General features: G+C 42.3%; 1 protein-coding gene across 5 annotated transcripts in view; it reads left to right on the forward strand.

Moving 5' to 3' along the window:
- LOC135516149 (adenylate cyclase type 4-like) overlaps positions 1 to 13,059 on the forward strand; it is a 41,163-nt gene that overhangs the window by 13,298 nt on the left and 14,806 nt on the right. For all 5 annotated transcript variants that reach the window (XM_064940220.1, XM_064940224.1, XM_064940222.1 and 2 more), the window contains 11 exons: positions 983 to 1,014; positions 1,106 to 1,165; positions 1,250 to 1,313; positions 4,942 to 5,039; positions 5,361 to 5,445; positions 5,557 to 5,694; positions 5,952 to 6,032; positions 6,233 to 6,408; positions 10,312 to 10,396; positions 10,574 to 10,732; positions 11,320 to 11,466. In XM_064940220.1, coding sequence (XP_064796292.1) covers positions 983 to 1,014; positions 1,106 to 1,165; positions 1,250 to 1,313; positions 4,942 to 5,039; positions 5,361 to 5,445; positions 5,557 to 5,694; positions 5,952 to 6,032; positions 6,233 to 6,408; positions 10,312 to 10,396; positions 10,574 to 10,732; positions 11,320 to 11,466 — 1,125 coding nt within the window. The remainder of the gene's footprint in view (positions 1 to 982; positions 1,015 to 1,105; positions 1,166 to 1,249; positions 1,314 to 4,941; positions 5,040 to 5,360; positions 5,446 to 5,556; positions 5,695 to 5,951; positions 6,033 to 6,232; positions 6,409 to 10,311; positions 10,397 to 10,573; positions 10,733 to 11,319; positions 11,467 to 13,059) is intronic.

A 13,059-nucleotide genomic window follows, 5' to 3' on the forward strand; every position in this document is an offset into this window, starting at 1 on the left:
TACTATCATTAAGTTTAATGACGACACAACAGTGGTAGGCCTCATCACCGACAACGATGAGACAGCCTATAGGGAGAAGGTCAGAGACCTGGTAGTGTGGTGCCAAGATAACAACCTCTCCCTCATCGTGATCAATACAAAGGAGATAATCGTAGACGACAGGTAAAGGAGGATCAAGCACGCCCCCATCCTCATCGATGGGGCTGCAGTGGAGCGTGTTGAGAGCTTCAAGTTCCTTGGTGTCCACATCATCAACAAACTATCATGGTCCAAACACACAAAGATAGTCATGAAGAGGGCACAACAACAACTTTTCCCCCTCAGGAGACTGAAAAGATTTGACATAGGTCCTCAGATCCTCAAAATGTTTGACAGCTGCACCATAGAGAGAATCCTGACTGGTTGCATCACCACCTGGTATGGGAACTACTCAGTCTCCGACCACAAGGCACTACAGAGGGTAGTGCATACGGCTCAGTACATCACTGGGGCCAAGCTTCCTGCCATCCAGGACCACTATACTAGGCGGTGTCAGAGGAAGGCCCTAAAAAATGTCAAAGACTCCAGCCACCCTAGTCATATAGACTGTTCTCTCTGCTACCGCACGGCAAGTGGTACCGGAGCGCCAAGTCTAGGTCCGAAAGGCTTCTTAACAGCTTCTACCCCAAGCCATAATACTACTGAACAGCTAATCAAATGGCTACCCAGACTTTTTGCATTGATCAATAGCCTCGCTACTGTTATTTAATTTGTATATTTTCTCCATTTCTGTTTATTTTACTTCAGTTTATTTTAGTTAATACTTTCTTAACAGTTATTTTTCTTAAAACTTCATTGTTGGTTAAGGGCTAGTAAGTAAGCATTTCACTGTAAGGTTGTATTCGGCACATGTGACAAATAATATTTGATTTTGTGTGTGTGTGTGTGTGTGTGTGTGTGTGTGTGTGTGTGTGTGTGTGTGTGTGTGTGTGTGTGTGTGTAGGATAGACCACCTACTCAGACCGATTCCAGCAGGTAAACATGCATTTCCATTTTACTTAGAATTATTTTCCAATTGTTGTATAAGTGTAATTTTAAATAATTAATCAAAATAATCCCTCCTTAGTACCAGTCAGGTCCTGGACGACGGCATAAGGGGGTCGTTAGATACTATTGACGGTGCAGGGTAAGTGTTTTTCCATATCTGTCAGATCTGTTGTTTTCTGTTATTTTCTCCACTATATGTCTCCTCTCATTCTATCTATCACAGGCGGAGAGAAAAGAAGCTGAACTGCTTCACGCTGTTATTCAATGACCTAAAGCTGGAAAAACAGGTGGGATTTTTAATGCTGCTGTTTTTCATTTGTTGTGTAATAGTTGTGTTTTGTGACATGTCTGTGTGTTAGATTTGTCTTTTGAAGGGTGGTGTTAATGTCTGTGTCGTATGTTGTGATCGGTCTGGTATAACAGTACAGTCCTAAAAATAAGTCTGCTTTGTGGTTCTATATAGAACCCACAAATTATTTGTTTATCCAATCGTTTGGTTATTGTATGAGGATCAATTTAGACAAAATGCTGACTGTACAATTTAGCTATCTGACAAAAATTATATTGCCAGAACTGTTTTATCAAGCTAGCGAGCAGCGAGCTAACAACGAACTAAGCTAGCAAGTACCAGTTCATAATGAACAATCTCAGTTGAAACTGGTTAAGGAGAGGTCTGGGTTCACTTTTTTTTTTTAAATGTACGGACTGCCAAATCACTAGCCCTGATGCCAACACAGGTCCCGTTTGGCTAATATCTCATCTGTCACGATCATGGCTGCATTTCAAACACTTAACAGACACTTCTGATAACGTTTCATGACGTCTGACGAGTATACACTTACAGGGCAAGGGGCGAGGGAGGAAGGAAGGATTTTTTTTTAATGGGCCGATATTCGTCATCCCACGATGATTGTGTTTTCAACCACCGGTAGCTTGTGGGTGCTTTATATGCGCGGCTGTCACGATCATCGTAGTGATGTGAATACATCTTTTTAATGAAAAACGAAAAAACACGAAGTACACTAAAATAACAAAATGACCGTGACCGCTATCAAAACTGAGTGCAAACATGCAACATCACATAGACAATAACCCACGAACCACAATACAAAACAGGCTACCTAAATATGGTTCCCAATCAGAGACAAACACCTGCCACTGATTGAGAACCATATCAGGCCAAAACACATAGAAACAGACTAACTAGACATGCAACATAGAATGCCCACTCATATCACACCCTGACCAAACAAAACATAGAAACAAACAACGCAAATCAAATCAAATTTATTTATATAGCCCTTCGTACATCAGCTGATATCTCAAAGTTCTGTACAGAAACCCAGCCTAAAACCCCAAACAGCAAGCAATGCAGGTGTAGAAGCGGTGGCTAGGAAAAACTCCCTAGAAAGGCCAAAACCTAGGATGAAACCTAGTGAGGAACCAGGCTATGTGGGGTGGCCAATCCTCTTCTGGCTGTGCCGGGTGGAGATTATAACAAAACATGGCCAAGATGTTCAAATGTTCATAAATGACCAGCATGGTCCAATAATAATAAGGCAGAACAGTTGAAACTGGAGCAGCAGCACGGCCAGGTGGACTGGGGACAGCAAGGAGTCATCATGTCAGGTAGTCCTAGGGCTCAGGTCCTCCAAGAGAGAGAAAGAGAGAATTAGAGCGAGCACACTTAAATTCACACAGGACACCAAATAGGACAGGAGAAGTACTCCAGATATAACAAACTGACCCTAGCCCCCGACACATAAACTACTGCAGCATAAATACTGGAGGCTGAGACAGGAGGGGTCAGGAGACACTGTGGCCCCATCTGAGGACACCACGGACAGGGCCAAACAGGAAGGATATAACCCCACCCACTTTGCCAAAGCACAGCCCCCACACCACTAGAGGGATATCTTCAACCACCAACTTACCATCCTGAGACAAGGCCGAGTATAGCCCACAAAGATCTCCGCCACGGCGCCAACCCAGACAGGAAGATCACATCAGTGACTCAACCCACTCAAGTGACGCACCCCTCCCAGGGACGGTATGAAAGAGCCCCAGTAAGCCAGTGACTCAGCCCCTGTAATAGGGTTAGAGGCAGAGAATCCCAGTGGAAAGAGGGGAACCGGCCAGGCGGAGACAGCAAGGGCGGTTCGTTGCTCCAGAGCCTTTCCGTTCACCTTCCCACTCCTGGGCCAGACTACACTCAATCATATGACCCACTGAAGAGATGAGTCTTCAGTAAAGACTTAAAGGTTGAGACCGAGTTTGTGTCTCTTACATGGGAAGGCAGACCATTTCATAAAAATTGAGCTCTATAGGAGAAAGCCCTGCCTCCAGCTGTTTGCTTAGAAATTCTAGGGACAATTAGGAGGCCTGCGTCTTGTGACCGTAGGGTACGTGCAGGTATGTACGGCAGGACCAAATCAGAGAGATAGGTAGGAGCAAGCCCATGTAATGCTTTGTAGGTTAGCAATAAAACCTTGAAATCAGCCCTTGCCTTGACAGGAAGCCAGTGTAGGGAGGCTAGGCTAGCACTGGAGTAATATGATGAAATTGTTTGCTTCTAGTCAGGATTCTAGCAGCCGTATTTATCCCTAACTGAAGTTTATTTAGTGCTTTATCCGGGTAGCCGGAAAGTAGAGCATTGCAGTAGTCTAATCTAGAAGTGACAAAAGCATTGATTAATTTTTCTGCATCATTTTTGGACAGAAAGTTTCTGATTTTTGCAATGTTACGTAGATGGAAAAAAGCTGTCCTTGAAATGGTCTTTATATGTTCTTCAAAAGAGAGATCAGGGTCCAGAGTAACGCCGAGGTCCTTCACAGTTTTATTTGAGACAACTGTACAACAATTAAGATGAATTGTCAGATTCAACAGAAGATCTCTTTGTTTCTTGGGACCTAGAACAAGCATCTCTGTTTTGTCCGAGTTTAAAAGTAGAAAGTTTGCAGCCATCCACTTCCTTATGTCTGAAACACATGCTTCTAGCGAGGGCAATTTTGGGGCTTCACCGTGTTTCATTGAAATGTACAGCTGTGTGTCATCCGCATAGCAGTGAATGTTAACATTATGTTTTCGAATGACATCCCCAAGAGGTAAAATATATAGTGAAAACAATAGTGGACCTAAAACAGAACCTTGAGGAACACCGACATTTACAGTTGATTTGTCAGAGGACAAACCATTCACAGAGACAAACTGATATCTTTCCGACAGATAAGATCTAAACCAGGTCAGAGCAAATAATGGTCAGAGTGTGACAGCGGCAGTCAATTTTGACTGCATGTCTACTTTTATTAACTATACCATTATTAATATATGTCTACTGTATGAAAGCTAGCAAATTAATTATCTACCTAACGTTAGCCTGCTTAGCTGGAACTTTTGAAGAAGGAAAATGTTTGATTTCTACAATTTCCAAAAGCTAAGCAAACAAAAACATCATTACTTTTACGAGACATGTTTATGCATTAGTAGCACAATTTGTAACTTATTTACAATAGTTTTTACTTACACTTTACTTACACTGAAATAATCAGCATTTTCTACATTATAACAATAAGCATTTGAGACAATTTTGATTGGAATTGGTTCATTGGATCCTGAGGGAACATAGGGCTGAGGGAACATAGGGCTGAGGGAACATAGGGCGGACCCCCTTCTGTCAAACTTGATTGCAGTTTCGGCAGCACTGACAGCTATATTGATGACATGACATTTCCAAACCTATTATGACTGACTGTTGTGTTAGTTCGGTGTATCTGATGTAATGGTGTACCTGTTGTTGTGCCCAATTTATTAGTGGGAATTATATCTGAGTTGTGTTTGGTATTATAGGGTTGTGTGTTGTCTGTGTAATGATTTAGGCTAATGGTGCTGTCTGTTGTGTGTGTGTGTGTGTTGCAGTTTCGTCTCTCAGAGGTCAAAGGTCTACACCAGTCAGTAGGCTGCATGGCTCTCATCTTCGTGTCTCTGTTTACTGTCCAAATGCTCGTCTCCCAGAAGTGAGTATCCCGTGTGCGTGAGGTACAAAAACCTTTCAACGCACATTATGCACACACAAAAACCCAAACACATACTACTGTTTTGATGCAAATGCCAACGTCACAATGCAAACTCATGCAAATGGAGCTGAGAACGGAAGAAAAAAGGAATTTGCGTTTTGCACTAACTGTGAGCATCAACCACAAACAACATCCAGCTAAAAGGAGAGGGGGGGGCGAGGTGTCGAGGGCCTGAGGACCGAATGGAGAGAAATTGAGAATTCATTTCATTGCTCTCGCTCTTTCTCTCTCATTCTCTCTCTCTCTCTCTCTCTCTCTCAGAAACTTTCACATGGCTGTGTCGTATGGCGTCACCTTCCCTGTTCTAGTGTTGCTTCTCTCTGTGGTCTGCACGGGACACATCAAGGTAACACTAAACCTAACCCCAACGACGGCTCAACCCTAGCTGCATGTTTCTCTTGAACATTTCCACTGTTTGAGTGTTCTAACCAGGTATTGTCTGTGTGGGTGTTTTTAGAGATGGCGCTCTAAAATCCCTCTCAGTCTACAGTGGGTGACGTCGCTGTCGCAAGGAGTGGCCACAAGGCCGGCGGCACGTTTACTGCTGGTCTGCCTTTGTCTACTCATCACCTTGCTTATGGCCATACTGAACTTTGTGAGTCAGCACACACACACACACACACATACGCACAAATATATAAATCCACGTACATTGGCACACTCTGACAGATACACACACACTCTGACAGATACACACACACTCTGACAGATACACACACACTCTGATAGATACACACACACTCTGACAGATACACACACACTCTGACAGATACACACACACTCTGACAGATACACACACACACTCTGACAGATACACACACACTTTGACCCATTGTGTTTTTCACCCCCCAGTTCTTTCTACCTGGAGACAACTGTGCCTCCAACTCGTACAACACATCACAACTACAGAACCTCAACCTGTATACCGTCCCTGTAAGTACCAATCAACCATTCAATCAAACTGCATTTGCATGTAGTGTAATGGATACACTTGTCACACAGTGCATAAAACTACACTTGGGCCTATTATCGGTAATTGGTAATATCAATATATTTTTCTCTTTCTCTTCTCTCCCTCTCTCCCATCTGTGTCTGTCTGTCTGTCTGTCTATACCCCCCCCCCTCCCCCACAGTATTACCTGTACTGCTGCCTGCTGGCCATGCTAGGTGTGGTGGTGTTTGTGAGGACATGCATGTCCGTCAAGGTGTTGCTCCTCACACTGGCTGTAGTAGTCTACCTGTCTCTCTTCCTCTACGTCTATGCACCTCGCTCAGACTGTTACATGGCCCTGCTCTACAACGATACCAAGTGAGACTAACACACACACACACACGTTGTTCTACAGCAGTCCTTCTCAAATAGTGGGGGGCTCGGAGCGATGCCGGGGGGGGCACGTGTGACCCTGGGGAACATGCTTTTATTTGCCGCAGGGAGTAGTTTTTTTTTGCACCGAACAAGAGCACACAGCACAGAGCAGGAGATATGAAGTGCAGATAACAAACCCTTAACAGACACCATGGAAAAATATTGAACAGGGATGAAAAGAAAGGCAGAGAGAAAAGGAGATAATGAGACAAACGTAAGTCTCCCGAAAACTAAGACGAGGAAATATGACGGAGCGTATGTAGCGCTTGTCTTCGCTGTGACTACGGTGGGAGACGAGGAAAGACCGGTATGTTTACTGTGTCTAAAAATGTTGGCAGCGGACAGCATGAAGCCAAATAAATGAAGGCGTCACTTAAAGACATTACACCCCAATCACGCTGATTTGTCGCTTGAGTTTGTTCAGCGAAAACGTGGCGAATATTGCCAACAATCGTCCCGCTTTGTGAATGCTACTTCAGTAAACCAGCGAGCACTGTTAGCATCCTATAAGGTGGCGTACCAAATTGCTAAGTGCAACAACCCCCATAGCAGAGGAGCTGATACTGCCTGCAGCATTAGACCTGGTCTCTGTCATGCTGGATGACGCAAGAGCTGCAAAAATAACAACTATCCCTCTGTCCAATGACACTGTCGCCAGACGTATAAATGACATTGCTCACGATCTTAAAGAACAGCTGGTAGATAAACTCAAAGACAAACGTATTGCCTTACAGTTCGACGAAGCAACTGACAGCAACAAAGACTGTTAGTTTATCTCTTATGTACGTTTTGACATGACAAACTCCCTGTGTGAGGATCTACTTTTTTGTAAATATGTCAGAGACAGAGCCACAGCTGAAGAGCTATTCAAAATGCTGGACTGCTTCCTGACTGAGAATGGGCTAAAGTGGGAGAACTGCATTGGTGTTTGCAGTGATGGTGCACAGACCATGGCATGAGAATGGGATGAGAAAAGGACTTTGGGCACTCACCTAATGCTGACTGGACACACTGTGTTATACACAGAGAAGCACTGGCATCAAGGCACCTTTCCTCTGAATTAAGTGAGGTTATGACTGACATTGTAGGTCTAGTCAATTTTATAAAGACCGGACCACTAAAAACAAGACTCTTCCCTGCTATCTGTGAGGAGATGGGAGCTGAACATCAAGCTGTGCTGTTTCACAGTGAAGCAAGGTGGCTGTCACGAGGAAAAGTCTTGTCCCGAGTTTTTGAGCTCAGAGAGCAGATAAGAATGTTTTCGGAGCAGGAGCACAAGTATAACCTCGCAGAAAAATGTAGTGATGAGAACTTCCTGGCAAAACTGGCCTACCTGAGTGACATATTTGGAAAGCTAAATGAACTAAATCTACAGATTCAAGGGAAAGATAAACACCTCCCTCAGATCACAGACAAGATCAGTTCTTTCACTCGAAAGCTTGCAATGTGGGGCAGGCGACTTGATGAAGGAAATACTGATTCATTCGAGAACCTGCATGAATTTGTTGACACTACTGACTATGATGCCACCTCAGTGATTCCATATATTAAGGAGCATATTTCATCACTGATGGGATTCTTTAAAAAGTACTTTAAAAACAGTTCCCAATATGACTGGGTGAGAGATCCTTTCAATGCACCAGCTTCAACTGGTTTCAGCTCTGCAGAGGAGGACCAGTTCATTGATATGACGTCTGACTCCACATTGAGACTGAGGTTCACATCACAGACACTGAGTGAATTCTGGCTGAGTGTAGAGAGGCAGTATCCACTCTTAGGGCAGAGGGCCATGGGCGTTCTTCTTCCTTTTGCAACATCTTATCTTTGTGAGACTGGTTTCTCTGCTGTTGCTGCACTGAAGACCAAGTACAGGTCCCAGCTAAACATTGAGCAGGAGCTGAGAGTTGCAGTATCATGCTTCAAACCCCGCTTCGAAAAGCTGTGCTCTGCAAAAGTGCTCTATATCCACTTCCTCATTTTGATTTTAAAAAATCAGCACAAATTGTTTTATTCATTTTTTGTTTTATAGGTCAAAGTGTTTCATATATTGTGCTCCTGAGTTAATGTTGAAGATCCATTTTAATTTAAATTTATTGATTATAAAATTTTATTTTCAATATCAAATTGTCAAAAAATGTTTACATGGGGAAAAAGATTGATTTTTTTAAACATTTTTTGAGAAATGTCTTTTCCGTCTGATGAAAAACAATAAATAAAACTTTGTTGTAAGTTGATCTATATTTCATTTTTATGTTTTCTTTATGTTTAAGGATAGAATGTTATGGGGTGCCTTATAACAATTTTATAGCCAAATTATACTATTTACATCCCAACCATGAAGCACTTCTTCCTAGGGGGTGGCAACATCATGTTAGACTGGGGATAGTGCTTTGCATACAGGAGGGAGTCTGAACACTCGTTTTTGAACACTTTTCTTGTTATCAAAATAGATGGCATCATGAGGACATCTACTTTGTGGAAAATTAATAATTGTTTGGATATATTGAAGCAACATCTCAAGACATCAGTAAATTGACTGTTAAAACAGCTTGGAAAATTGAAAATGATGGGTCTTCCAAATGGACAATGACCCCAAGCATACTTCAAAAGTTCTTTGCAAAATGGCTTAAAAATAAATACCAACAAAGTCAAGGTATTGGAGTGGTACAAACATCACAAAGTCTAAACACCATGGGACCTCAATCCCGTAAACCATTTGTCTCCAGAACTGAAAAACTGTGTGGGAGCAAATCAATCTCAGAACAACAGCAAAGGGCCTAGAAACCTGACAGGTACAAAAGTATCTATATCCACTGTAAAAACTCTATATCGACATAACTCAGGGGAAGAATGCTCCAAAATAAAAAATCACTACCAACTTATAGTGGGAAAAGATTGTATTTTTGGAGAAATGTACCCAAACATTTGACACAGGTTAAACCATTTAAAGGCAGTGCCAAATAGTAACCATGAGTGTATGTGGCAATCATGTTATGACCCACTGGGAATGTGCATGATGGCATCATGAGGTGGAAAATTATGTGGTTAGAAGCAACATCTCAAGACATCAGTAACCGGAAGGTTGCGAAACATGGGTCTTCCAACCCCCAAACTTCCAAAGACAAAATGGTACAAAAAGTCAAGTCGGAGTTCTGCCCCCCGTGAACATTTATGGCAGTTAACCCCTGACTGTTCCCAGGCTCTGTCAGGGGGAATGAAAATAAGAATGTGTTCTTAACTGACTTGCCTGGTTAAATAAAGGTAAAATTAAAAAAAATATATATATATAAAAGCTGAAATAAATAATTTTCTCTACTCTAACATTTCACATTCTTAAAATAACGTGGTGATCCTAACTGACCTAAGACAGGGAATTTTTACTAGGACCAGATGTCAGGAATTGTGAAAAACTGAGTTTAAATGTATTTGGCCAAGGTGTATGTAAACTTCCGACTTCAACTGTACACCTGCACTTACACACACACTTTTAGTAACGGCCCGATACACGTTGATGTTACGGAACCTAACACAGAGAGTATCTCAATACATTAGTCAATGAAGCCTGAGGCGGTGTTATCTCCTTAGGCCTTTGTATGGGACTCAGAAAAAAGCTATGAAACTCTAATAACCTGGGCTGGGTCAGACCAGTATATGCGTGTTTGTTTGAGTACATTTTAAGAAGAAAGATTGTGGCATGACAGAGAGAACAAAGGAGAGAGGGATGATTACAAAGTGTCTCAAAGTTTGTGTTTACGTGTGTGTGTGTGTGTGTGTGTGTGTGTGTGTGTGTGTGTGTGTGTGTGTGTGTGTGTGTGTGTGTGTGTGTGTGTTTGTGTGTTCCCACAGGCCTGGAGTCCTAAAGGAGCCTAAGATCATGGCTGGAGTTTGGCTGTTCATCTTCTATTTTACATGCCTGATACTGGCACGACAGGTAAGGAGACGCGTCTGAGTGTGTGTTCATACGTGCGTGCTTGCTTTCAGCATGTGTACGTGCTTGTGGCGTCCATGCCTTTCTGCTTGTATATGTGTTTGTGTATATTTACTCTATGTGTGTGTGTTTAAATTGTGTGTGTGTGTGTGTGTGGTTAACGATGTGTGTGTTCGTCAGGACGAGTTGGGCTGTCGCGTGGAGTTCCTACTGCAGCAGTGTTTCAGAACTGAGAGGGTTGAGATGGAGACCATGGAGAATGTTAACAAACTACTACTGAAGAATGTCCTGCCTCTTCATGTAGCATCTAAATTCATGGGCAAGACCATACGCAACCAGGTAAGTCAACTTGTGTGTGTCTGTGTCAGACCTGGGTTCAAGTACTATTTGCGATCATTTTAAATACTTTCGCTGTGTTTGATTAAGCTTGCTTGTTGCAATGGAACCAATAGGATAAAAAACACTTACCTGGCACTCCAGGCAGGGTAAAGCAAGTATTTGAACGATATAAAATAGTATTTGAACCTCGGTGTGGAGAGTACAGTGGGTAGTGGTCAGTGAGGCAAACGGGCTCCACCACCAGCAACAATGCTGTAACTGTGTTACAAAAAACATGTAAATGACCATGCAAATACCAAGGCCTTGAGTAGGACGAAGTGAGGCGTCATTAGTGTGTGTGTGTGTGTGTGTGTGTGTGTGTGTGTGTGTGTGTGTGTGTGTGTGTGTGTGTGTGTGTGTGTGTGTGTACATGCATATAATATGTTTGTGTATGTATATAACGTGTATGTGTTGGGATATGACGTGTGTGCTTGTGAAATGTGTGTGGGTTGTGATATGACGTTATAACGTGTTTTGTGTGTGTGTGTGTATATAACGTGTTTGTGTCAGTGTTGTGATATAATGTGTGTCTTGTGGGTGTGTTGCAGGACCTATACAGCCAATCATGTGACTGTGTGTGTGTGATGTTCGCCTCGGTACCCCAGTTTAAGGAGTTCTACAGCGAGAGCAGTGTGAACCGAGATGGACTGGAGTGTTTACGTTTCCTCAATGAGATCATCTCAGACTTTGATGAGGTACAAAAATGCCACGTTATTTCCTATATCAGTGGTTCCAACACTTTTTACAGTCCCGTTCCCCTTCAAACATTCAACCTCCAGCTGGGTACCCCCCTCCAGCACCAGGGTCAGCGCACTCTCAAATGTTGTTTTTTGACATCATTGTAAGCCTGCCACACACACACTATACGATACATTTATTACACATAAGAATGAGTACGAGTTTTTGTCACAGCCCGGCTCGTCGGAAGTGGCAAAGAGCTCTTATAGGACCAGGGCACAAATAATAATATAATAATAATCAATAATTTTGCTCTTTATTTAGCCATCTTACATATAAAACCTTATTTGTTCAGCAAAAATTGTGAATAATTTACCTCCGGTTAATGTGAAGGGTGTGCTTGAAGGATGCACATAACTCTGAAATGTTGGGTTGTATTGGAGAGAGTCTCAGTCTTAAATCATTTTCCACATGCAGTCTATGCCTGTATTTAGTTTTCATGCTAGTGAGGGCCAAGAATCCACTCTCACATAGGTACGTGGTTGCAAAGGGCATCGGTGTCTTAACAGCACGATTTTCCAAGGCAGGATACTCTGAGCGCAATGGCTTCTGATTCAATTCAATTTTCACAGAACCGCTTGTTGCAATTTCGATGAGGCTCTCTTGTTCAGATATCCATAAGTGGACTTGAGGCAGGGCATGAAAGGGATTACAAACAATTGTTTGTGTCATCCATTTCGGGAAGGTACTTGCGTAATTGCACACCAGCTCACTCAGGTGCTTCGCTATATCACATTTGACATTGTCCGTAAGCTTGAGTTAATTTGCACACAAAAAAATCATACAATGATAGAAAGACCTGTGTGTTGTCCTTGTTAATGCAGACAGAGAAGAGATCCAACTTCTTAATCATAGCCTCAATTTTGTCCCGCACATTGACTATACAGTGGTTGCTCCTTTAACAGTTGTGTCATACTGCAGCACACCTTGCGGGCTGCTGCAGCATTCTGTGGCATGTTATTTAATTGTCAGCCATTTTTTCTGTTAATGCAAGTTACTGCTGGTCTGACCACCAGAGGGCATCTTTGAGAAGCATTTTATAGTCTTCTATATTTGCATTACCAGGGATTTTAAAACCTTTTTTGTAATAACATAGTATATGGAATTGATTTTAAGAAATTTGGCTTAATTAATTAGATTAATATTATGGTGTTTCTATTCCGAGAAAAACTAAAAACAAAACCCTCAGGATTTCCGTTAAGATGGAATGGAAAATATTGCGCTGTACAACGTGACGGTCGGGAGTACAGTACTGGGCTATTTAGCTAAAGAATCCCTGTGTCGTGCGGGCAGGGCACGTGGGTAAATTTCCCGATGGGGAAGGAAGAGTAGGCTGTCCTTGTAAATAAGAATTTGTTCTTAACTGACTTGCCTAGTTAAACAAAGGTTACACTAAGAGCATAACATTTCTGCACCCTAATTTTTCTCATTCTAGTTTAACCAATACCCAAGCGAAGATTAAGTGAAAATAAAAATCTCATTGATTTATCAAGATCAGTCCCCATGCGTGAAACGATGCTGAACTATTTATAAGCTTTTGCTTCAAATCC

Source organism: Oncorhynchus masou, chromosome 27, assembly GCF_036934945.1.
Source record: "Oncorhynchus masou masou isolate Uvic2021 chromosome 27, UVic_Omas_1.1, whole genome shotgun sequence".
NCBI lineage: Eukaryota > Metazoa > Chordata > Actinopteri > Salmoniformes > Salmonidae > Oncorhynchus > Oncorhynchus masou.